The sequence below is a fragment of the Mirounga angustirostris genome, unplaced genomic scaffold, assembly GCF_029215605.1.
Source record: "Mirounga angustirostris isolate CCGP_5_RB_7025 unplaced genomic scaffold, mMirAng1.0.hap1 SCAF_11, whole genome shotgun sequence".
In the NCBI taxonomy this organism is placed as follows: Eukaryota; Metazoa; Chordata; class Mammalia; order Carnivora; family Phocidae; genus Mirounga; species Mirounga angustirostris.
In genome coordinates, this window is record NW_026991719.1 from 87,726,028 (window position 1) to 87,752,238 (window position 26,211).

General features: G+C 44.4%; 1 protein-coding gene across 1 annotated transcript in view; it reads left to right on the plus strand.

Moving 5' to 3' along the window:
* The window catches only part of VSIG1 (V-set and immunoglobulin domain containing 1), a 93,918-nt gene extending 73,078 nt beyond the window's left edge, over positions 1–20,840 (plus strand). Inside the window, exons 5-10 of the mRNA XM_064574464.1 lie at positions 1,726–1,889; positions 10,929–11,127; positions 15,920–16,075; positions 16,483–16,602; positions 19,511–19,664; positions 20,113–20,840. Coding sequence (XP_064430534.1) covers positions 1,737–1,889; positions 10,929–11,127; positions 15,920–16,075; positions 16,483–16,602; positions 19,511–19,664; positions 20,113–20,398 — 1,068 coding nt within the window. The 5' untranslated portion in view covers positions 1,726–1,736 and the 3' untranslated portion in view covers positions 20,399–20,840. The remainder of the gene's footprint in view (positions 1–1,725; positions 1,890–10,928; positions 11,128–15,919; positions 16,076–16,482; positions 16,603–19,510; positions 19,665–20,112) is intronic.
* Positions 20,841–26,211: the final 5,371 nt, after the last annotated feature.

Below are 26,211 nucleotides of genomic sequence, written 5' to 3' on the forward strand. Positions count from 1 at the left end.
ATGATACTATTATGGGGGGCTGGGTAAAGTGTACATGGAATATCTGTGCTGTTTCTTAGAACTGCATGTGAATCTACTATTATCTCAGTAAAATTTTCAATTAAAAATTACGGAGGACCCCCAAGGAATTTTTGCTCTGTCACTTATTTCTACCTATATTTACTGAATTAGAAATTAAAACTAAAAATTATTTAAACAAAAATACACAAGCACACATTCCATTAGCTGCGAAAGCAATGAATCACTATCACCATCATCAGTAGCTAGTGGAACACTCCACTGTACACTCATGAGAGGATGAGAGTGTAAAAGAAAAATAACCTCTTGGTATTATTATTAATATCATTTTGATCTTAAAGCCTCTCAAAATGGTCTTAGGGATAAGGTGACCAACTCATCCTGGTTTTTCTGAGATTTTCCTGGTTTAAGCACTGAACATCCTAGCAAAACCAGTATGGTTTGCCTGAGACCTGGTTTTAAAACTGAAAGTTCCTCCAAAGAAGACATACAAATAGCCAACACACGCATGAAAAAAATGCTCAACATCACTCATCATCAGGGAAATACAAATCAAAATCACAATGAGATACCACCTCACACCTGTCAGAATGGCTAAAATAACAACTCAGGAAACAATAGATGTTGGCAAGGATGCGGAGAAAGGGGAACCCTCCTACACTGTTGGTGGGAATGCAAACTGGTGCAGCCACTCTGGAAAACAGAAAGTTAAAAATAGAACCACCCTATAACCCAGCAATTTCACTACTAGGTATTTATCCAAAGGATACAAAAATACTGATTCTAAGGGGTACATGCACCCCAATGTTTATAGCAGCAATGTCCACAATAGCCAAATTATGGAGAGAGCCCAAATGTCCATCGACTGATGAATGGATAAATAAGAGTTAGTACACACACACACACACACACACACAGAGGAATATTACTCAGCCATCAAAAAGAATAAAATCTTGCCATTTGCAACAACATGGACGTAATTAGTCCATGTGCTAATGTGTCACTCAGAGAAAGACAAATCCCATATGATTTCACTCCTATGTGGAATTTAAGGAACATAGGGGAAGGGAAGGAAAATAAAAAAGATAAAAACAGAGAGGGAGGCAAACCATAAGAGACTCTTAACAACAGAGAACAAACTGAGGGTTGCTGGAGGGGAGGTGGGTGGTGGGATGGGTTAAACGGGTGACGGGCATTAAGGAGGGCACTTGCTGGGATGAGCTCCGGGTATTGTATGTAAGTGCTGAATCACTGAATTCTACTCCTGAAACCAATACTACACTATATGTTAACTAACTTCAATTTAAATAAAAACTTGGAAGAAAAAAACCCTGAAAGTTCCACATCCAAGAAATGTGTTAGTCCTGGGCAACCTGGATTAGTTTTTCCCCATATTCATAGACCTTTAGGTCCCTGGACAACATTTTAAGAACCTCTGTTTAAGGCCATCCTTATACAGAAGAACTAGCAGTTCGGTGTTATTACCTCACCATCACATAGGATTTGAGTTTCATTACATTGTAATTTGTTAGAAACTCCCCTACCCCCACGCCAATTGCTGGGTCAGCTTTCCTGTACAGTTCATTCTACCTCCTCCTCCTCACCTTGGATACCTCAAACAAGATGTCATTGAAAGTGCTTTGTAATGAAAGAGTGTCCTCAGAATGTGAGAGTGTACCATTTTCTTTTTGATGATTATTTTTTCAGGTCAAGTTAATATGGTGCAGGTGACCATCCCAAACAGTGTTGTGAATGTGACTGTTGGATCCGATGTTACACTTGTCTGCACCTACACCAGCACTGTGGCCTCCCGGGACAAGCTCTCGATCCAGTGGTCATTCTTTCACAAGAAGGACTTACCGCCAGCTTCTGTAAGGACTTTTTACCTCAACTATTCCCCTGTGGTAGTTCTGACATAAACTGTTGAGGTCGTGTGTGAAGGAGTGGTAAACCAGTGATAGCAGTGGCAGAATCTCAGGTACAAAGAGTCTGAAGATAGTTGTTTAGGGAAGACCATCATGTATGTGATGTGGCCTTTGTCCTCTCTTCATATTCAGTTATAGCCTGTTATCTCAAATCTGAGTAGGTCAGTAGCTGGTGTATCGTGTTTTCTAGAGTAGACAGGAATGGTCCTTCTCCTAGGTGAAATAAGCAGTAGTTCTGAGAAGGCTCCTCCTCCCCCCAAATAATCTCCCTATTATTTCCAGAAGACCCCAGTTCAAATACACGTCCTACTTGATCTGCTGATCTCTGTCAAATGTAGTATCTGGGATCTGCCCCTCAAGTGAGCTAGCTCATTGTGCTAGATGAATCCTGATGGAATGAGACTCCCAGATGGGTGGAGAAGGGCCAAGGTAGTGATGAACCCTGAGTAATCAAGGGCAACAAGAAGCTAGAGGGTAGAGGATAGGGCAAATAGGCTGGGGTTAGGGGTCAGAGGTTGCTAGAAGAAAGTGGGTGAAAGTCAAAGGAAAATGTTCTAACTGTAAGCTTGTCTATTTTCAGGTTTTCTTCATGGGGCCTTAAGGGTAATTCCTTTTTAAATTAGCCCAGAGACGAAAATTATATACTCAAAGTTGTGTGTGTGTGTGTGTGTGAGAGAGAGAGAGAGAGAGAGAGAGAGAGAGAGAGAGAGAGAATGCATGCAGAAGTCTGCATGAGTGTGCAACATGTCTGCCAACACATATCCCTTAAGGGAAGAGGCCTATAGCTTTCATCAGATTTTCAAAAAGATATATGATCCAAAACAAGGAGTTCAGAGAAGAAACAAATCAGTATGGCTTGGAATAGTTGGATGGAGTTGAATTGGGGTTTTGATTAGTAGAAAAATGGAGAGCGAGCTGAGTGGACTAGAGGAGATTGAAGGACAGAGGTAGAGAAGGAGGAGGCTGCTAGCTTGGAGGAGCCACACCTTGGCCAGTGGGGCTTCAGCCATCTCTGGTCCTTTGGAGGTGCTAGATCCTCTCTTTACCAGAGGTCCCGAACACTTTTGTAGCAGGAAACACTGTTCAAGAGGTGATTTCATTAATGCCACCCTCTAGTCAGTGTTCACCATTTTTGCTTAGCACTGGTTACCTCAGACATGCATCTGAATCACTCTTCAAAACATGGTGGAATGCTAACGCTCTTCTATATATCTCATGGGGAACCAGCTGACATGCTGCATGTGAAAAGGCTTGGGAAAAATTTAAAGGCCTGTAAGTTTTCTCCCTTGTAAACACCTTTATCATCTTCAGCAGCAGCAGCAACAACAACAACAGTGATTTTACCTCTTTTTGTCACCCCGATGCCCTGACCCAAGACCTCACATATTGCAATCAACTGAGAAATCATCCCTTTGCAGGTTGCTCTCTTGTATTGTGGATGGCAATAATCACATGAACTTTCTTCCTTTTTAAAATTCAGTTTCCTGAATAGTCTTTTCAATGCATTCTTTATCTGTAGGCCTGAAGTCCTTCCCATTTAGCCAGTAGGGGCTGAAATTAGAGAAGCCTTGCCAATATATTTTGAATTATTTGTATGTGTGGTACTCAAATCCAGATGTCCTCGACTGCCTGGAAGTGAGGCCAGGCCAACCTGCGTTCAAAAATACAAGTTGTTCTTTATGCCTCCTCTGACACTGGAATTTACAAGGCCATCTCTTGGTTGAACCAAGTAGTTCTGAGTTGGGAGATGCAGGGCAGAAGGATCTTGTGACCAGCAATGGGTTTTTTCTAAACCTGGAGATGCACAGAAGGTGTAGGTGATCGAACGAGGTGTGGCTTGACCTCAGGACATCTGTTAGAGGCACTTTGGAAAGAAACTTTAGTAACAAGTATGTATGTACTGAGTAGCTTATTACTTGACATTTGCCTCATTCTTCAAAATGTCAGGTACAGGCAAGGCAAGTAGTTTAAGGTATCTAGGCTTTTGAGATGTCCAAATCAAAGGAGCTCCTCTGCACTGAGCCACTGATTCAGTGACAACATTCTTCTTGATCTTAAAATATTTTAGATATTTCTCTGATGCATGAAACCTTTGTTATGCCTGTGCCTTAGCTGCATAGGAGACAGGGTGGGTGGGGGATGGTCTAGCTCTGGGCTTAGAGACAGTGAAAACCACCTCCAAAAAGTCAAGCTTCCTCTTCTTTCTCTTCTTCCATCTTGTTTTAGCTTGCCCCAGCAAGGTCCCCATTTCAACCGTCCTTAGGTCTCTACCTCCAAAGAACTGGAGGCTCTCACCTTTTTCCCCATACCCTGCAGGCATGTGCTTCTCTCTGCTTTTCCAGATGAGCAGTTTAGGAGCACCAGTGGAAACTTCCTGATGGCTATTGGTTCTACTCCTTGCTCTGCTACTTAGCTGCTGGCTGGATGACCTTAGACAAGTCAGCTGACCTTTCAGAGGGTCAGTTTTCCCATCTGTGTAATGGGGCTACTTACCTACCTCATAGGTTTACTGTGAAGATTAAATGAGATGATGCTTGTAAAGCACTGGGAAGTCTTCCACATAGTAGCCATTCAACGAATGTGAGCTATTATTAGTAGTATCATTACTTACAAAATGGTGATTTTGTAAAATCCCTAGCCCATCCAGACCCCCTGCATCATGGGCGCTAGGGATCCGGCCCAACAAAGATATTTAGTATAGGGGCGCCTGGGTGGCTCAGTTGGTTAAGCAACTGCCTTCAGCTCAGGTCATGATCCCAGAGTCCTGGGATCGAGTCCCACATCGGGCTCCCTGCTCTGTGGGGAGCCTGCTTCTCCCTCTCCCACTCCCCCTGCTTGTGTTCCCTCTCTCGCTGTGTCTCTCTCTGTCAAATAAATAAAAAATCTTAAAAAAAAAAAAGATATTTAGTATAGCTCAACAGCTGGGACAGAGCTCTTGGGGGAGTCCTGGCTCAGGATTAGTTTCCTGCTTCACTGCCTGCCAGGTTCCCGTGGCTGAAGGGAGGGGTTAGCCTTCTCTGCCTGCTCCTCTCCCTGAACAGAGTCCACTCAACAAAGAAGTTGTAGACATCTTCAGTTGAGATGGTATTTTTCAAAATGGGATTTGGCCTCTATTTCGAATTTGTTTCTTCTTTGAGTACTTCCATGCATTCAGTATTCTGTAGAGCATGTTGTATGCTAATCTAGGGATGGCTGGTGAACATTTTGGGGATGATAAAAAGAGACTGCTGTGCTATTAGACAATTCTCTGATTTATGGGAGTAAGACGTTGCCAGACTGATCACTGAGTGATTCACTTCAACTCCTGGGTTGATGTGGCAATATATCATGTAGCATTCAGCTCTCAGACCCACCCATTTCTGCTCAAACACAGCACAGCCCGTGCCTCAATACTGAGGGTATGGAGGAAAAGGCAGTCAGTCAGTGTCTAAATATGGCGCATGCAAGAGACGCTCGGGGAAGATGTAGCTGGACCTCTCAGGTAAGAACACCAATTGGTGTACTACTGGACCCCTTCATTGTTTGGAATATCTAGGGCAATGGCACCAGCCTTTAGGAGTGGGATGGGATGGTCCAGATCAGCACAGGCTCCTGGCAAAACTGGGACAGTCTTGAGTCTGCCTTCTCACACCCATGTCTGGACTTCTTTTCAGCCTCCTCCAAAAGGCTCAGGGACTTATTGCTGCCTCGAGCAGGGCAGGGGCCCGCTCTTGCCATAGGCTCGCATTCTTCTCCTACCCCCAAATCATTGTGTTAAAGGAGCAGTTGACTCCAAGGCATAGTGGTTCTCCATACCCAGGGGAGGGTGTTACCACTTACTGACTATCCCCTCCAAGGGGTTCCTTTGGTGAATGGGGACTACAGAAGTATTCCATAAGTCTTCTGACCAGGAGGGCCAGGACATTTATTAGCACGGTCCTTCTCTTAGAGAAGCCCTCCTCTCAGAAGACAGGAACAGTTTCAGATGATCAGTCCCTCAGCAGAGACTTTCAGCTGAAGACTCTAGGCCCTGGAACAGGCAGGCTAGCATGGAAGTTTTGGGTAGTTTGGTGCCCCTCTGATCACACCAATTTTCTCCTCTTCCACCCAGCCAGTAACTGGTAAAACTAAAGAGACCTCACCTGCCCATGAACAGAACAGGCATTGATCCTACTTAGCATGGGTCTCGCAGACAATACTTAGAACATCCTTAGTGGATGAAACCTGTTGCCATTTTCATCTCTCCAGCATACATTTAATGTGGACAACTCCCTTCTAGAACCTAGTGTCTTCGTATTCTCTGGCTGTTCAAATTCTCCCCACCTGGACTGTCCTCTTCAGATAGCATTATATCAAATGCTTCCCAAATGTTGGCAGGGTGGGGGTGTACCATCTCTTCACATGCATTTGAAAATGAGGGGGGTGTTGGTGTAATGGTTATAAATGAGAGTCACTGCTGGCAGTTAGTAGGTGGGAGCTAGAGGTGCTAGATGTCTTGCAATACGCAGGCTAAGCCCACAGGAGAAAGAACGGTCTGCCCAAAATACCAGTGTCACTCCCATTGAGAAACAGTCCACATTCTTCCCTTCCCACCACCCCCTCCCATCAAAATTTATCTGTTCTGTATCCCATGGCCTCAGGTGTATATTCTTGCTAAACCTGATCAATCAATCTAACGCTGAGGTGCTAGGGACTGGTGATACTAATTTATTTTGTTCTCTTCCAAAGAAAATCCTCTAAGTGTAGACTTGTTCCATGCCTTCACCCCAAAGAAGCAGTTCAAATGGTGGGGACCTCAGGCAAATGGCAGCCTGGGAAGGGAGTGGTTTGAAGGCAGGGATGTCTATCTTTTGGTGTTCTTTCCCTTCCATGTGCAATCTCAACCCCCCACCCCCACCCCAAGAACAGTCCAGAAAAAGTGCGGGGCTTGAGACCATTGCCACTGCCCCCTCCTCCCCTCCCACAGCCAGCCCCTTTATGAGTAGTGCAGGAAAACGAGAAGCTGAAGGGAAAGAATGGGTGCTTTACTGTGGGTTTCCACACCCTCCACATTTCCAAAAGGAACCCACAAAAGCAGCTCTGGAGGCTAAATGCATTTATTAATTCCAACTCAGACTCAAACAGAAAGCAGACTGAATTCTTTCAACCCTCCTTGTTTATATTCCAGCCTCTGGTTAGAGAACTGTGTCACAAAGCTGAGGGGGAAAAAAATCTTTTTGGACAAATCTGGCTCCCAGCTGCATGGCCTCATGTGAATAGGAACTTGGCATCATAGGAGGGGAGAGGCTGTTGTCGCAGCTGGCAACCATTGAAGGCATCAGGTGGCAGGCCCACTCGGCATGGGCAGTGCCATGCCAATGAATAGTAGCAATCGGCAGGAAAAGGGTTGGGAAAGATTACCTAGGAATCACCCCCCCGCCCAAAGCAGCACTAGGAGTGCTATTTTCGTGTATTCGGAGAGAATCAGGAGGTCTGAATTCCAGGTCTGGTTATAAATTGTGTGACCTTGGACAAATCACTTCCTCTATTGGGGCCTCAGTGTCCTTTTCTATTATTGAAGGGGATGAATTGGAGGTTGCAAACTGGCGGCCTCTGGGCCCGATTTGACCAGTGGATTCGTGTTGGTTGACCAGCCCAGTATTTTGTTTGTTTGTTTCCACAGTTTGGAAGCCTTGTTGTATTGGCTCTCTGGTTCACCATGGTCCCCGCTGTCCTTGTGATCTTACCACCATCCACCAGCCCCTCCCAGCTATTTCCCATATTTCTAATATCCATCTGGCTCCTGAAGAGTCGTCAACCTTAGAAACCATGAATGAAGTGATCTCAAAGGGGGTCTTATAACAATGTGTCATTATGACTACGTATCAGCCTCTAACATCATGGAGGAGCAGAAGGTACCTGGGGGGGGGGGGCGGGGAGTAGGGCAGCCACGAAGGGCAAGTGGGCAACAAATTAACAAGTACCACTTAAGGGAACACTTGAATGGATTTTTCTTTAAGCAGATTTGCCACCCTGTCCCCCCACCCCAAAGGATGTGTGGCCCGTGGAACATCCATGGCTTTTCCTGGACCTCATTTGCTTTGATCTCTCAATTGACAGTATACTTTCTTTGAAAAGGTACAAGTCCCACAGGATCATGGGCTGAGTCTTGGCCATTGTTCAGCTTTGATTTTTCAAAGAGTTATTCTTTTGTGGAAAATGGCACCACGTTTCAGTACTTCCTGTGTGATTAGATAAGCAGTTTCAGGAAAACATTTCTATTTTTTTTTTTCTTTACAAGGACAGTGTGACAGCTTGGACTTCCCCTAACAGAAAGTCCCTCCATCTGTGTGTTTGGCCACTGGCTAGCCCTGGGGACTTTCCTTCTCAGGCCTAGGCCTTTCCCTTTTAGGTGTCCATTGCTATCCCTCTTTAGCTCCATTCCTATCCCTGACACCCTTCAGTATTATTTGTGAGAGGGCAAGATATATGGGGGGACGGTGTGAGGAGTGAGGGTAGAAGGGATGGGAAGGGTCCTTTTTAGAGGGAAGTTACAAGTTCAGGGCCTCATAACTTATCTGCTCATTTCACCTGGATTCATGACCAAAGGTGAGACTTTTACAGTGGCTTCTTTGCATGTTCTAGTCCTGGCCTAAAACACACACTCTCTTGGTTCCCTGCTCTGGGCAGAAACAAGGTCTTTTCTCCCAGACCCTCTGGCACTCACTGTGGGCCGTAGGCAGGACTGATGTATCTCATTGTGATGTCGCCGAGCCTCAGCATAAAACAGGCTGACTTATCCCCAGTCTTCCTGGGAGCAGGGGAAGCAGCCAGATGTCTACATTGTAAAAGGGCTTCCTGGATGGCCTGCAGGCTGTGTTCCAGGTAAGAGTACACAGGGCCTCAAATTGTTGATTAGCAAGTAAATAAGCCCCACGCTGGCTAGTGAAATGGAAAGCCCAATAGCTTGGGTGTCAACTCAGAGGGAGGCAATAGACCTCTGACCAGCTGAACCTCCTCCTGGACCCCTTGAATACCTTCAGTTAACATTGGCTTTCCAGTTTATAAGTCCAACAAGACCCCTTTGGGGCAAATGTTGGTGATTTCAGTAGGTGTGAATGGACAAATTGAATTATAAATGGCTCATTTGGGGCAGGAAAGAAAGCTAGTTGATGTTAGACAACCGAAGAAGAGAGACAAGTCTTTTCTCCTTAAATATGGTCTTTGAATTTTCCCTCAGAATCTACCTTTCTGCTTTTGTTTAAAACTATATTGGCTTTCGATTTGAAGGAGAATATTTCTGAATTTATCTTGATCATATCTTTTGGTTTGTTAATTGCCTTTCCTCTCTCATTATCCTATTAAGGTAAAGAACACCGGACAAGGAGTTAGAAGAACCAGGTTCTAGACCTTTCCTCACTTAACTTTGTGTGTGTGTGTCTTTTTTTTTTTTTTTTAACCTCTCTGGGCTTCAGCTTCCACTAGAAAGTAAGGGGAGTGAATTAAATGAATAAGGCCCTTTTAGTAGATTTTATGAAAACATTAATTAGTTCCACTGGACTAGGGTGATACCAGTTTATTAAAAAATAAACCATCACTTGAATGACATACATTTATATGAAACTAACAAAGTGTGTAGGATGTGTGTGTATGATGAAGAAACCTCAGGGATCACCTGGTCCAGTGATTTCCAAGCTTCAGTCCTTTATGTCTCATCTTTATGATTTTTGTCATAATTGTGTGTCACCAGCAGTATTATTTAATGTCATTTTCTATAGTGACTTGGTTTTAAAAAATTTTTTAAAAATCTACCTTAGTGTCACCCTAAGCAATAATATCCATGAAGTCACAGATACAATATGCAAGATATGTGTCTTTCTAGTAAGTTTTCATTTATGTACCACCTAAAATCAGCTTATGTGCCTATACCTGGGGAATACATCTCAATTTGGAGGTCATTGCTCTGGCTCCTCATTGAGATGTGGAAACGAAAAGTTGGAGAGTTTAAATCACATTGTTTCTCACCACAAAGCAGGTCGCCATGGAGGCATGACTGGCGGCCCCACCTTCCCTATGTCACAGTCAGAGGCAGAGCTGTGGCTAAAACCCAGGTCATCTGACTCCTAGACCAGGCCTCTTTCCACCTCACCATGCTGCTCCCACAGTTGCCATTATGATCTAACTATTCATGATCTTTACTAGAGATGGGACTAGAACCCAGATCTTCCTTGAGTGTGGTAAATCATAGTAATAATAAGTGAAGCCTGTGACTTTGGATGAGTCATTTAATCGTTCTGGATTTGAGGGCCCTTATTTGTCTAAATGAAAGAATAATTCCAGTTCTGCCCCCTGCCACATGGGGAGAAAGTGAGGAGCCGCCACTGACGAAGCATTTCCTAGGCCACTATGAGGGGATGGGACCAAATGATTTCTCAAGGGCCTCTCTGCTCTGAAATGTGACTCTTCTAACAAACAGGATAAACCCAAGTTTGCTTATCCAGAGGAGTAGGTGTGTATGAAAGGAGTACGAATATTCTAACTCTTAGGGAAACTGAATAGTCCCGTAGTCCCACTTAGTAAATTAAAAAAAAAAAAAAAGTTTATAAAGTGGGGTTAAAAATGATGGTTTTGGCTTTCCCACAGGCATTTGTGTTTTATACAGTGAGTTTCCTCCAGGTAGACTCCTCAGGTGAGCATCTTGATCTAGCCTAAGCTTAGCAGTTGAACCCTGTCAGCTCCAGCTGTTTATCATCTCTAAGATCGGCACACGTCCCTGCTCTGATGACATCACAGAAGGGCTGTGAGCTCACATGAGGAGGTGGTTGTGCACAGCTGTGAGAAAGCTAAAGCACCCCACTGAATTGAGACCCCCCCCCCTTTGCCATGGGATCTGTTCTGTGAGGGAGGGGGTGGGTAGGAATGTTGCCTCTTGCCAACAAAGGTAATGTCGGATGGAGGGTGCTTCCGGTAGCTTACCTTAGCCCTGGACACTCTCCAGTTCTCATTTCTGCCATTTTTCTGTCCTAGATTTACTATTCTGAAGGTGGACAAGCTGTAGCCATCGGGCAATTTAAAGATCGAATTGTAGGGTCCAACGATCCAGATAACGCATCTATCACCATTTTGCATATGCAACCAGCAGATAGTGGTGTCTACATCTGTGATGTTAACAACCCCCCTGACTTTGTCGGAAAAAATCAAGGCATCCTCCAAGTCAATGTGTTAGGTATGGGCAATTTTTTCTGTTTTTTTGTTTGTTTTTTTTTCTCTTCTTGGAACAACTTAGGACCTTCAATGAGCCAGGACAGTGAGTTATGGTGCTAATTAAGTCCCAGGGGATAAATATCCTCCCTGCTCCTTTTCTTGTTGGGGAAATAGAGACACACCACCAACCCAACCCTTAGAGTAACACTGAGAAATCACTCACAAAACATGTTGAAACAATTGCCAAACTAAAAGTGCTGCCAAAATGACAGCAGATGACCCAACCCCCGGGGATCCATGTCTCTGAAGGGTGGAATGAGGACAGATGGGACGACATACCATCCCCACTAAATGATCACTAGCAACTGGAGGGAACCTCTGATTAGAGCCAGTCCTACCTGGGGGAGATAACTGTCTATTTATGATCTCTCCTAAGCCAGCCACAATTCCCACCATGAAATCATTCTTTTGAGTAAAGGCAGGAGGGTCCCTTTTAAAAACATTAGCACTATCTGGAAAAAGGACCACAGGTTAAGCCAGAGTTGAGAATATGGGCACAGATATTCATTATGTGACATTCGGCAAGTCATATCTGATTTTCAAATGCACCTGGAGTGGTTCATTTATACAGTATTTACTGAGTGCTTCCTATTTTGTGCCAGGAGCCATGAAGTTTACAATGACGGAGGCATGGTTTCTGCTCTTGGAGAGTTCACAGTTTTGGGGGATGTCTAGCGCTCCTTCCAATCTCTGAGAGGACAATGGGAGCTTTGCTCCTGTCTGGAGGCCTAGCAAGGTCTTGTCTGCAGGCCTTCAGAAGTACTGAAGGGAGAGAGGAAAGAGTTATCAACCCTCACCAATTAACCAGTTGAGCTGAGGGCTCTCCCATTTCTAAGTGATCCCAAATGGAGCTGATCTAAGTCATTGTTCCTTTCAAGCTGTGTACATCCATCACAGGAAAGGAGGAACTAGATCAAACCAGTGACTTGAAAATTGACTGGCTTGGAAAAGCAGCAATTAGTAAAAGGTGCACACCTAGGAGAACCATCCAGAGTTGTCTGAGCTTGCCTCCCAGGTGACGCCCCAGATGAGGTTTGGTAGTTAACCTCATCTGGAAGGGAGGGAAAGGTAATCAGGAGCTGAGTTTTAAGAGTGGGGTAGCTCAATCGTGCCTTTATTTTGCTGAGCCCCATGCTAGGTATTGGGGTACAGGGAGAAGACAAGAGAATTACACACAAACCCTCTCCTGGGAGAGTTGATGTTCCAATTTGGAAGACTGGTCATTTACCTGGGAACTAAACAGTGAAGCACAGATGCTAGGAGTCCAAAGGCTTAGGTTCTAGTTCGTACTTCGCTACTCAGTGGCCTCGGGCCTGTCAGTCCACTTTTCTCTGGCCATTTTGAGATGGAGTTGTAATTCCTGCCCTGTCTTCACAGGTTTGTTAGGAGGATCAAATGATAGACTGGAGATACCACATTAAAAGCATTTGAGGGATTAGTCCTCTCATGGTTTCCTGCTGCTCCCTGGCTCTGGGTTGTCCAAACCAAGCCTCTTTATCTCTGAGCTAAAGTTAGACAGGAAGGTTAATATTCTTAAGTTTAAAGCTCAGAGAATCCTAAGAAGTTGAGAGTCATTTCCTCTTCAAGTTGCTTTCCCATGAGTCTTTGGGTCCGTTGTTCCTGCAATGACTGTGTCATGACTTTTCCTTAAGCATCCAGGATCCAGGGAAGGTAAAAGGCAGAAGAATCTGTGGATTATCTTGTTTGGGAATTCTCAAGAATTCTGTTTTTGTTAGTTGGGGTAAGAACCAAGGTCTTGTACAGATACATGCTTTCTGGAAATCTTGAGACTGATAATTTTCTCAAAAAATTGCAGAGGCTGTTTGCAGTTCTCAAGTTCTATGGCCTATGAGTGTCTGTCCTGCTTGCCCTGACTGAGGGTTGGGGCATAGTGGGGCAGGGGGGTAAGGGAGGCTAACTGTGGGGAGAGGTGTTGATATTTCCTTAGTGACCATGCTTCCTAGCAATGCATTGCCCAGAGACATTCCATGACACAGTGATGGACGTAGATCCCACTTCCTCATGCATAAATTCATTCAACGGATCCTGAACACACATCTGGTTACTGTGCCACACAACGGAGATGGAAAGATGTAAAAGATGGGGTTTCAGCCCTCTAAAAGTTTTGAGAATAGGGGCTGAGGTGGCAGGGCACAACTTAGGTAAAGGAAACAGCTATGAGCAAAGGCCCAGGTGGTTTGGATGACCGTTCATTTGAGAGGCTTCCATTAGGTATGACAGCCTTGGAAAATGCATCTCTGAAAAATACCCAGGTAGAAGTTTGAATAATTATTTTGTATGTGTTTGGAATGAGCATCATATTCCTTCTGCGATTTGGCACCTAAAAAGAAAATGATGAATATAGGGAAGGCTTGGGCAATGAAGCATTTTCATTTTCATTGATTTTTCTGCAGTGAGCCTCTCCCTCCCACCCCCATTCTGCTGAAAGCAATAATGCTAAATGGTAGATCAATGGCTTTGCCAGTAAAACATCAAAGTTCTACTGGGGTCATTAGCTGGATGAAATGTCAGTTCAATCCTGATTCAGTAGTTGTAGAAAATATGTAGGTTTGGGACGTGGTTCAAAGTGATTCGCTAAGTGTTTTGTTAATAAAAAATAAAGGGAGGAAACTGTGTTCAGGAAAAAAAAGCCTATCTGGGGTTGATTCTGGGTTCTAGAAACACCCCCATTTAATTTTCTGTTCCAAATTCTGTAAAGGCCATCAAGTCATCATGGTTTTAAACAGGCCGTATCTAAATCTAGTGATGCTTGCAATGGACTTCCGGTTAAATAGCCTAGCTTAGGGGAAGCAAATCGAATGAGATGTCCCCATCTGAGAAAATCAATGGTAAGGAAAAGAGAATAAAGAGCTAAAGGGAAAAATACTTAATTTTTTTAAAAGATCTTATTTATTTAGTTGTCAGAGAGAGCACAAGCACGGGGAGCAGCAGGCAGAGGCAGAGGGAGAAGCAGGCTCCCCGCGGAGCAGGGAGCCCGATGCGGGGCTCGATCCCAGGACCCTGGGATCATGACCTGAGCCGAAGGCAGACGCTTAACCGACTGAGCCGCCCAGGTGTCCTGAAAAATACTTATTTTAATTTAAAACCACCTGTTTAAAAGATAGGAATGGTGCAGGGTTTCAGAGAGTTGCCATCTCCATCTCCTCACTCCTGTGTACAGCGGGTTGGAGTCTGAGCCTGGAAGATTAACTTCAGTAGAAAACTATACAATGTGGCAGTAGAAATTAGTCCTGCCCATGGCCAAGAGCAATTCCATGTGTGAGGCACTACAGACAGCATTTTATTTATCTAAATTCAGTATGTTTGGATTAGTCAGAGGCCAGACGGTCTCTTGTTCACATTTATACAGATGAGTCCGCTGAGGTTTGGGTGGGTGAGGGTACTTGCCTAAACACACCCAGAGTAAAGCCGCAGAGAGTGGTCTGTGTGGATCCAGCGCTGTGCTCTTCACTGCTGCCTCCAAAGGGTTTTATGCCTAAGTTAAGACAAGCAAGGTGAGGTGGTAAGTACTGAAATTCAGATTATTATCTCTATGTAACACGAGGCTTAGGACAAGCTGTGAGCAGTAAGACGAATGAGGAGATCCAGATCCTCGGTTTCCCACAGGACCCCTCCCACAGAGATGTTTCATAAACAGCTAAGACTCAGTATGTCCCCAAATAACGGTATCATTGCCCTTTTCTCCTCCTCCCTCCATCCCAGAAAACCTGCCCCTCCCCTGTTTATCTTGGGATAAGCCCAGCTGTCCAAGTCAGAAACCTGGGAGCCATCACCGCCTGTGCCCTCTTCCTCATGCCCCCTATTCGTTTGGCCAAGTCCCATCGATTCTACTTCCTTGAGACCTTTTGATTCTGCCTCCTCCTCTCCCTTGGTTCGGGCACCCCCAGAGTGCGAGCCAACCGTCTAAAGCATTAAAAATGACCACCATCCTTCCCCTACTTAAATTCCTTCCTTGGTCCTCCTTGCCGTCTGTGTAAAATACCTGAACTACAAAGCCCTCCAAGCTGTAGCTTCTGCAGCTCTCTGGCCTCATCTCCCACTACTCCCCCCACGCCACTTCAGACATTACTTGGGCATTTCCGGTGCCTAGTGCTGTGCCAGGCACACAGAAGGGGTGAAAGATGAGTAAAGATTTCAGCATTGCATAGCACACCCCTTCCAAAATGGGCTTCCCCGACCAGTGAGGGACACAGGCCAATTCAGACCCTCCAGTAATTTTGGGTCACCCACCCCCAGAGATATAAATGCCCCAACGTGACTCCTGAAGGAAAGGAAAGACACAGCATTGATAAAACAAAGGTTGTAAAAAGAATAAATAACAACTTAATCTCAAAGTAGCTAAAGGTTCTATTTTTCCCTTAAAACTGGGCTTCAAATGTATAAACTGTGTCTTTAGTCATTTAGCGTTTGCTTCCATTTGGCTGTCTTAATAAAGGCGTATTTTAAGACACAATGCAGAAATTCATGGTCACGAATCTGGGGAGGGAGGCAGACGGAAGAGGAAGAGATGCCGCTAGAATCTTAATGGCCGGGTGCCTGGCAGGTCCTTGAACCTGAAGTGCTCTACTCCCACCTGGCGGTACAATCGGAAAACGGTCACAGGAAGTTCATAAAGCTTTCAAAACTGAGCGCCCAGCACGGTAGTCTACGAAATGACAGTAGGGAGTGGCTGCTGATTGTGACGGGTTTCAACTTCCCCTGCAGCATTTTTACTCTGTGTCATTGCCTTACAGTCAAACCGTCTAAGCCCTTTTGCAGCATCCAAGGAGTCCCAGAAACTGGCCATCCGATATCTCTTTCCTGCCTCTCTCTGCTTGGGACACCTTCCCCTGTGTACTACTGGTATAGACTCGAAGGTGGAGACATCATCCCAGTGAAAGAAAACTTCAGTAAGTCCAGCCCACTGCAGCCCCTGGCAAGGCCTGGTGTGTGTGGTTGGCTGACGGATGGCACGTGTGTGTGGCTGGCTGCTCGTCTTCAGAGCTCAGTCTTCTGGGAAGGGGAGGGAAAAAGCAGATCTCCTAGCAAGGTGACTGTGGTCTGGTCTTACCCCCAACCTCTAGTAGTCAAGCGTGTTTCTGGCTCACCATAATAGAGGTGGTGGATTTGGAGGGAAGAGGCATGGTCCCAGGGGGACTACCTTTGGAAGAGTCCTGAGGGGTCTAGCGGGACCTTGGACAGCTCAAGAAAGGGAGGCCAATGTGAGGGAGTGGGTGGGCACGGAGTGATTCGGCTATGATGACATGATCTGTACCGTCCATAAGAGATTTCAAAGTCTATATCCTGTTTTTGACAGACCCAGCCACTGGGACTTTGGTTATTGGAAATCTGACCAGTTTTGAACAAGGTTATTACCAGTGCACGGCTAGCAACAACCTTGGCAACAGTTCCTGCGAAATTGATCTAACTTCTTCCCGTGAGTTGATCATCCCACTTTAATGCACTTTCTCCTTAAGTCAAGTATCCTGCGCCTGCCAACCAAGTGAATTAATTAGGATCCCTGCTTAGTCCTTCCTGCCTCTCTGGTGATTTTGGTGGTTTATTTATAGGTTGATATGCTGAATTATTATCATCCTAATATCTAAACGCCTACATGATAATATGTGCCATACACTGCCCCAAAGCATTTACAAAACTTTTGTTTATCCCTCACGAAATTTCTAAAAAGTAGGTATTACTATTTAATAAATAAAACAGCAGCCCCATGGATAGTAACAGGCTGGATTTTCTTTATGATGCTGTTGGTGAATCCAGGGGAAACCGGCAATCTATGTTGAACATGGAGCTCACAGACTTTCCAGTTCTTCTGCAATTTGTTAAGATCTGCCTCTAATAATAGTAGTAATAATAACACTTGTACCTACAACCACAGTAGCTAATATTTGTGGAGCACAAATTATGTGCCAGGCACGTGGCCAGGTGCGGTGAGCATTATCTCACTCAATCCTCCAACCATCCTGTCTAGGAGGCACAATATATTGTTAGCCTCATTTTGCTGAAAAGGAAACTGAAACTCAAGGAGATAAGTGACTTTCCCAAGGTTATCCAGGTAGTGACTAGCAGGGCCAGGATGCCTTATTTTTTATTTTTTCTAAAGATTTCATTTATTTGTCAGAGAGAGGGAGGGAGAGAGCACAAGCAGGGGGAGCGGCAGGCAGAGGGAGATGCAGGCTCCCCGCTGAGCTAGGAGCCCATTGTGGGGCTGAGCCCAAGGCAGATGCTTAACTGACGGAGCCACCCAGGCGCCCCTTGCCACACCTTTGAATGATCCCTTAATAACACTTAGGATCATGTCATCTATTCATTATTCCTAACTCACTTTGAATCTGTGACTAATACATACTGTATCCAGGTGGCCAGTTCCCTTGGACCATCGCTTTCCTAGGAAGCTAAGCTTTCTTCCTTTCACTTGTCCTGAATCAAACATTTTCCAATCCCAGGCTGCTTCTTCATTCACCTAATTTCTGTTCCAAGGTGAAGAGATGTCTTTTGGGTCTTCGTCTGTGGTCTCATTCTCCCCCTAGTCCCTTGATCATTTCTGCTGTCTCTTTCTGTATCTTTCCCAGTCCCATTTTGCCTTTCCAGTAGTTATACTGTACCTGTAGAGACTCAGGAGTTGTATTTGAGCCTTGCTTCCGCCCAAATACTCTTTTTAAATGATGCTGGCATTTGGTTGCCTGCTCGCCTGCCTGCCTGCCTCCCTCCCTCCCTTCCCGCCTGCTTCCCTGTCTCCCTCCTTCAAACCTTAATTTGATATCTACTATATGCCAGGAACTATCACAGATGATGCAGATACAGAGATTAATAAGGTCTATGTCTTACACTCAAGGAACTCACAGTTTAGCTAGAGGGACAAACAGTAAAATGTGTTAAATGCTAGAATAGCCATCTGTACAGGATCTCTAGGACCCTAAAGAAGAAACAATTAATTATGTTTATAAAGCCAGGGCCAGCTGTATTGACAAAGTGCTCTTTGAGCTGGATCTTGAAAGGATTTGCAAAGCCTGTTTATCTATAAAACAGGGATGAAGGTGAAAGGCAGCTGACGGATGATGACACTACAGCAGCAGGCTTAGGAGGGCAACCAGTCCATGCTGGGGGAGGAGGATGGAGGGTTCCAGAAGGGATGTCTCCAAGGGAAAAAATCATAAGAAACCAATAGATTATCTGATGCATTATCTGAGGAATATTCTACTATTGACATTGCTTAGAATTGCCAAATTTTTGGTTTTTTGATTTTAAGATTTTATTTATTTATTGACAGAGAGACACAGCGAGAGAGGGAACACAAGCAGGGGGAGTGGGAAAGGGAGAAGCAGGCTTCCCGCTGAGCAGGGAGCCCGACGTGGGGCTCGATCCCAGGACCCTGAGATCATGACCTGAGCCGAAGGCAGTTGCTTAACCAACTGAGCCATCCAGGCACCCCCAAAATTGGAAAGTTAAAACAAGCACAATAGAAACATGGGGGCAAATACCAGATGATTTAAAAAAAAAAAAAAGAGTTAAGAGTGGTTGCCTCTAGAGAATGGGACACAAAGACGGGGAGGAGAGGGGACGGGGACTGCTGCGTCTTTGCTAGAAGTCTAGTAGACTTTCCAAATCGTGCACACAGATTCCTTTAATCATAAAAAGTTGAAAGAATGACCAGGCAACTCAACTAGCCTCTCATCTCAAAATATAAAATGTCCAGCCTTATTTGAAGGGAGGCAGGTGGGGATGGGCCCACCGGAACTCAGGCAAGGTCTCCCAGGGACAGCGGAAGGTCTGGTGCTCAGCTGGATCATTGCACATTCGCTGAGTTTTTCCAAAGACTGATCGAATAGACCAGATGCCTGTTTATGGAAATGGGCATATCCTTTTCCAGTGGCCAGAATGCCTGAGGCTCCTTGGTGAGCATGGCATCTGAGGGAGAGGTTTACAGGGACCTACTTCACCTATGCTCCACATAAGCCTAGTGAAATGTCCCTGCCTGTATCAGAAGTCCTTTCTCTGGTTACCAGATTGTAGCTCTGTGGGGTCTCTTTCATTGATCAAGCAGAGGCCCATTGAAGACTCATTTCCCTCAGGCCTGTTTTGAAAGTGAGCCCCGCACCCCCCTCCCCCAAGTTGGCATATGTCTTCTTTATGTGTATCAGTGTAAATGGGTGAGCTCCACAGTTGAGCCAGGGTGAGTCCAACTGGCAAGAGTTCTAGGGGTTTCCAGCCTATACAAGTCATTTCCCCCACCATATGAGGGCTCCAGATATCCCACACTGGTGACAAATGCACACGTGTGGGGCAGACAGTATGTTCCACTTTACCAACCAGCTGCTTGTTTCTTCTAGATCCAGAAGTTGGAATCATTGTTGGGGCGCTGGTGGGTACCCTAGTGGGTGCTGCCATTATCATCTCTGTTGTGTGCTTCGCAAGGAGCAAGGCAAAGGCCAAGGCAAAGGGGAAGGAGAGGAAGAGAAATTCAAAAACCAGCACAGAACTCGAGTAAGATCTTACTTTGTTGTCTTTACTTGAACGCTGACATTTGTCGGGCGCAGCTCTATCCACCAGCTCTTCCTCAGCGCCCCCTTTAGACCAACATATCAGAGGTGTCTTTCCACTCCCCTCACTGCTTCTAGAAACGACGGGTGGCGGCAGCTACCAGCTCCTGACCACCATGTGCCAGGCTCTGCTCTAAGCTCTATGTCTCTCAACTCCTTTAACCAGCTTTGGGACCCTAGTTTTTCTCTCTCGGACTCTCATTCTCTGGTCGAGACCTAACCTCTCTGGTCAGGAGCGAAGACGAACGCATGGTGTGACAGTGAGTCAGAATCTCAGACATCACAGAGGTCCTGAACAGATTGGAACCTGTGGTCACTGAAGCTACAGAGCCTAGGGCTCCACGTGAAATGCTGAACCCTAACTCGTTCTTCCCTGGGCCTTCTTCCTGCAGACCAATGACAAAGATAAGCCAGAGTACAGAGCTCGAGGCAATGCCAGCCGAACACGTTCTCCAACTAGAAGCCACTCTGCCACCTTCTGGCCAAGAGAATGACCCCGATACCGTCCTGGGGCCAGATCACGAGCCTACCCCCGAGCCCGCCCCACAGCCTGTCCCGGTGCCTGAGCTCGAGCTGGAGCTGGAGCCCGAGCCCAAGCCCGAGCTGGAGTCTGAGCCCGAGCCCGGGATTGTAATGGAGCCCTTGTGTGACAGGGAAAAGGGAGTGAATAGGCCATAGGCTGCTAGCCTAAGTACAGCGTTCATCAGTAAGGAACCCATTACTGGCATTTGGAGTTGCCCTAATCAATCTCCCACCACGTCCCTCTCTTCTGACCTGCCCTCTTCTAACAAGGTGCTCCTGCCTCGATCCAAAATAAACAGGTCAAGATAAATGCACGGGTTCCTACGTCCTTACACTAACACGCAAGCATGACTAATGACAAAGCAAGTGATTCCTAATTCGGTTGAAAGCGTTTTACAGCAATATCTCCATTGTACTTTGGAAAATCTTATTTCTCTGTTTTCAGCTACTCTGTTACATTCCGCATGCACACATGACAAGGTGGCATTAATTGGATTCAATGTTACTCCTAAGATCAGTTGGTCAGGGCTTCCCTAATTCATTTTCACATTGGCCATGAAGACAAGAATTTGCCAGCATTCTCTCAGAGATTGGGGGGGGGGAATCCCCAAAAATCCCAGAGAAGAATATGTAAAGGGTACATATTAAAATGGGTACCTATTTAAAATATTAAAATTAAAATTATCATATTAGATTTCCCAAGGAACCACCCTGCCATAGGGTTTGCTTGAGCATAGCAAAATTCTTAAATGACCTAATTTTTAAATGCAAGATGATGTACAAGCAAACAATTCCAAATAACATGTTCCTTCGGTGACCACAAAATGTTGATATCATGGGTGATGTACAATTTAGCTTTTAATGAGATGTTATCACTATGTCTGATGCTGTCTACTTTAGAAGGGCCAGAATAGGTAAGTGTTCTAAATGAACACTTAAGATCTGTTTTAGATAATCTGAACTAATCATTTAATCTGTTTCACTGGTGAGATATTCCACATTAATACATACCATTCTTGTATAAATGCTAAATATTAACTAACATGCTAGAATGTTTTTCCCATTGATCATATTTTCCCCACATTCCACCTTGAAGAAATTTATAGGTAGACTTTTTCATTTGTGTAATCAGATTTTAAATTGTATTTTGAGGCTCAATAAATACTCAATAAAATCGTATTTGAATGATCCTAAGGTAAATCTCTTATGAACATTATTGACATATACTTCACATACAATAAAGCACACCCATTTCAAGTGTACCATTTGATGAGTTTTGACAGAGGTATATGCCTATGAAACCACCCGTTTAAATAGAGCATTTCCATCAATCCAAAGTGTTTCCTGTGCCCCTCTGGGCAATCCCACCATACTCCGGCCCTAGGCAACCACTGATTTGCTTTCTGTCATTAGAGATTAGCTTTGCCTTTTCTTGACCTATGTCTAAATGTGATCATACAGTCTACTTGTTTTGTGCCTGACTCCAAGGTGAATCTTTTTTAAATGAAGTAATGACTCTAACTTATCACATCCCGATTTTCACGTAGGGGATTTTCTTAAGCTGCGAAGCCCTTTATATAGAGAACATACCTATACACTAATTGAGGTAGAGCCTTTATTGGTTTTAAGGCAGACTGAACTTAACATTTACACTTTAGGAGCCATGGAGAGAAATAACAAGTTTTACGTAGGTAATTTCTTTGATGTGTCGATTTTTTGCCAATTGTAGGGACTTTTTGGAGCATCTATAATTCCATTCACATTAAATACAATATTATGATACACATTGTCTGATGGGTCCAGTAAGCACAATGATGAAGGTTTTGAGAATGATCTAATGATGAAGGTTTTGAGAATGATCTAATATTTAAAGATTAAAAACTAAACACCAGCAGTGTAAAAATCTCAATCACCAGAACACCAAAGTAGCTGGAATTCACTTTTCTCTTCCACTTTTATAATAGAGGCGGAACACAAGAAGAGAGACTAATATATAATACTCAATAGCTGTACCCCCAAATTTTTGATGGATCAGTGCTGAGCAGGAAGGAAGTCACTCTTGGTGATCTTACAGAACTCTGTCCTGATTAGCACTGTTCTGGTCAAAATACTGATGAATAGTTGGATTTAGTGGTTTTCAACTTTTTTTGAGGTCAAGGATCACCTTGAAAATCTGTTGAAAACTCTGGCCCCCTCTCCATAAGAAAAACACTTATATACACAAAGTATCATGTACAGTTTTAGGTAAATTACAGACTCCCTGAATCCAAGATTAAGAACTAGTGACTTAGATAAAAATACAGAAGGGACACTTAACAAATGTGTGGATGCCTTCCTCCTGGGGAGAATGATTACTATGTTGTAGGACTCAAAATGATCTCAATAGCCTGGAAGCTAAGCCGAAATCAGACAGGAATGGAAGGGAAAGTCCAGATTTAAAAATATAGAGTACATGTTGCCCATGAAGAAACCTTAGCTGGGCAAGGCTGGGAAATAGGCGAGGTTAATCTGAAGTGGTATCTTCGGATCTCTCCTTTCAGTGCCCTTCCTGGCCATCTGGCGTCTTAGTTTCCAAACACCCAGGATTCTCATGCACCTACTAGCTCAGTGACCCACTCAGCTCTGCATCCCTCAGGCATAATTCATTGCTCAGGACCTACCTCTACCCTTGCAACCACTTTATTTATTTTTTACAGATTTTATCTATTTATTTGAGAGAGAGAATGCACGCGAGTGGGGGGGGGGAAGGGGCAGAGGGAAAGAATCTTCAAGCAGACTCCCCACTGAGCACAGAGCCTGGATGTGGGGCTCAATGTCAGGACCCTGAGCTCATGACCTGAGCCGAAATCAAGAGTTGGACACTCAACGGACTGGGCCCTCCAGCCCCCCAACCCTGGCCCCATTTTAAAAAGCAGTTGTTGTGTGACCTGTTCTTGTCTAGTGACCATGATGTTTTAACATCCGGTGATGCCATTTGGATTGATAATGAGCGAGCTCTCTTTTGAGTATTTCACCTTTTGAAAGGGGACTCTTGAACACAGGGAATTCCTTAATCCAAAGAGTCTAAATGGTGGGATTTCAAGCACCGGAACAATCCCGAGGGGAGCTATTGCTGGGAAAAGGAGTCTTCTCACATCAAACCATGTGGGTTTTCAGCTACGCTACCTACTTGTAAGGCCACTCGGGGTGAGTGCGAGTTTCATCTCGGTCACCTCAGTCTTCTATTAGCATATCCATAATACACCATGTATTTGTTTGTGATAAATCCTGAGACCCTGTAAAATATGAAAGCGTAACAAAATTTTCACTGAAGTTTACTTGGGCAGAAAAGTGGGCTCATGTTAAAGAGCTTTCCAGCAAGGGAACCAAGCAAAGGTGGATCAGAAAATAAGTAATAGAAGAGATCATTACCCACACATTCTGATTGAACTTCAAATTATTTCAGCGTAATTCTCATTCAGAGAGGGTACTACCGGATTTATTTTGCCGTAGAGAGTTAAAATTTAAGTGGGTGGTCCCAATGAAATCCCAGGTTTCTTAACCATTCACTCTTCTCACTACCCAAAAAGATTTCCAGGAACTTCCCTCAGCTCTTTGTTTCTGTACTTAGCAACTGGGATATGCTAAAGTCAACAGAATAGCTTTTTGGCTGTAGGTATTTATTCTCCTCAAATTCATCTGTTTATTCCGTCATCCGTTGGGTATTAATGGATTGAACGGCTGCTATGAACCAGGTACTGTGGCCAGTGACACAATGATGAGCAGAATTAGAGCTACCTCTTGTCCCCGAGGAGTTTACAGCCTCGCTAACTATGACAATTTCTTGCATGTTATCAACAGTAGTGTACTGACAGCAGGTGAGGAAGGCTGGAATTTGTACTGCACAGGGGAGGGCCTCCAAATTATAGGCCTCCTTTCTCTGTGAGAAAAAGGGACTAAAACATAGTGATTCTTGACCAATAGCTAAGAAATCACGTGCACTGATATCTCCAATGGCCTTCAGAGTACCAGGTGACCTCTACCCCCAATACACACTGGGAAGTTCCTATTTGCAGCTCTTACCCTGGCCTTTGTGTAACTCGGGCTCGATGAGCTTTCAGTAAGAAAAGCTAGAAGAGCTAGGAGGAGGCTTTGGGAGAATAGCACTCAACCTTTTTCAACTGTAGCATACGTTGAGGGTCATAACACACACAATGGCCCACTCCTGACTCTGATGAGGTGGAGGGGGGAGATAATAAGAGAGTTACCTTCTTAGTTGGGGAGACAGGAAGGGGTAAACGTTTAAAAAGTTGCGTCATTCCTATGTATCCCCACCCAATCCCCAGAGGAGACTCCCTGAGTGAGAGAAAATAATCTATCTGCCTGAGATTATACCGAGTCGACTAGATCCCAGTGTAATGCTCTTTCAACAGCAACAAATTAATATCAGTGAAACAAACCCAAAGTTGTAGTAATAAAAGATTGTTTTACAATGTCTATGTGCTGGAAAACAGGTCAGAGGGTCTCATGAAAGCTTCAAACCAATCAATAGTCAATAATCTTGTCTTTGAAGCTTTGGTTTCAACAAGACAAAACAAAGGCTTAGAGATGTTACGGAAGGTTCCAGGAAACCAAAAACAAACCAGCAAAGTAAAGAAAAGCAGGTGGGGGGGAGGGTGAAGGTGTTACAACTACTAGTTTATTATCAAAATGCCACAGTACTTTCCATTTGGTCCAGTTTTTGACTAGAGGCAGACAGAAAATGGACCAGGATCCGGGAAAGCTCCATTCCTCTGGCTCTGGGTATTTTCTCAACTGTAACATGGGAGATGATTTTTTGCCTTCTTAAAGGCTGCAGTGGAGAATGGATTATAAATGTTTGTGAACTATAGTGTGGTAGAACTATACTGTTGTAAAAACCACATCCCCCGCTAATTGGTTCAATACTCTTTTTTTCTCTTGACCAGAGATTCTTAACCTTTTGGGGAGTCACAGATCCCTCTGAGAATCTGGTGAAAGCTACAGAAAGAACCCTCTTCCCAGAAAAATGGACATACAAATGTCTGCAATTTCAGGCAGTCAGAACTGTGACACTGGAGCCACAGAACCCAAAGTAAAGAGCCCCCACACCGTATCACACCTGCCCGCAGACTGACCTGGGGGCGCGACAGCGTGACATGATACGGAAACAGCAGCAGACACAGCCATGTCATGACCTCACTGTAGTTGACTGAGTTAAGAAATGGGGAAATCGGAACACAGGGGTCATTCGGTTAAACTGCTAAGTCAAAGATTATGAAGTAAAACGCTGATTTACCCTGAGTATCACAGAAACTCCCTCAAATTGTGGATTCCCTCCAAGAGATACTTACACTTTTTTTCCACTGTTCCTATTTACCTGCATCTTTCAGCTTATATTCAGTTAAGCTTACAACTGAAATTCTCATCTTTCTTGAGTTCATTTGGAAGCAACTGTAAAACCTGCTGACCTTGAATCACCTTCATCTCTACTGGGTTTCCTATATGAACAGATAACAATCTGATCAGTATCCAAGGCCATTAATATCCTTATAATATATAGTTGATATTTATAAAATGCCAGTAGCCTACAAATTAACTGAGGCTTGGTTTCATCTGTTTCTTATTAAAGAACTAAGATCAGTTTTCTTCCACACCCAAGAAGCCGATTACCTCAGACAAGAAAGTCAGTGTTTATGAAGAGTAAATGCCTTCGGACCTAACAGGCCCGATTAGATGAGATACGACTTTACTCTCTGTTCACGGCTAAAAACCACTGGAAAGAAATTATTTCCCCTGTCATCAATTCTATCCCTGGCATTCAATAAACAAACGTTTAGTTGCATAAGAAGATGCTTCCCTGATTAACATTTGTAAAGATCAGCACCCAAAATATTTATGTAAAGGTTTTACATTATCAACGACACCGTTTGTGTTTACAGAACTCATTTCAGCTACTGGCAGTTAAGTCT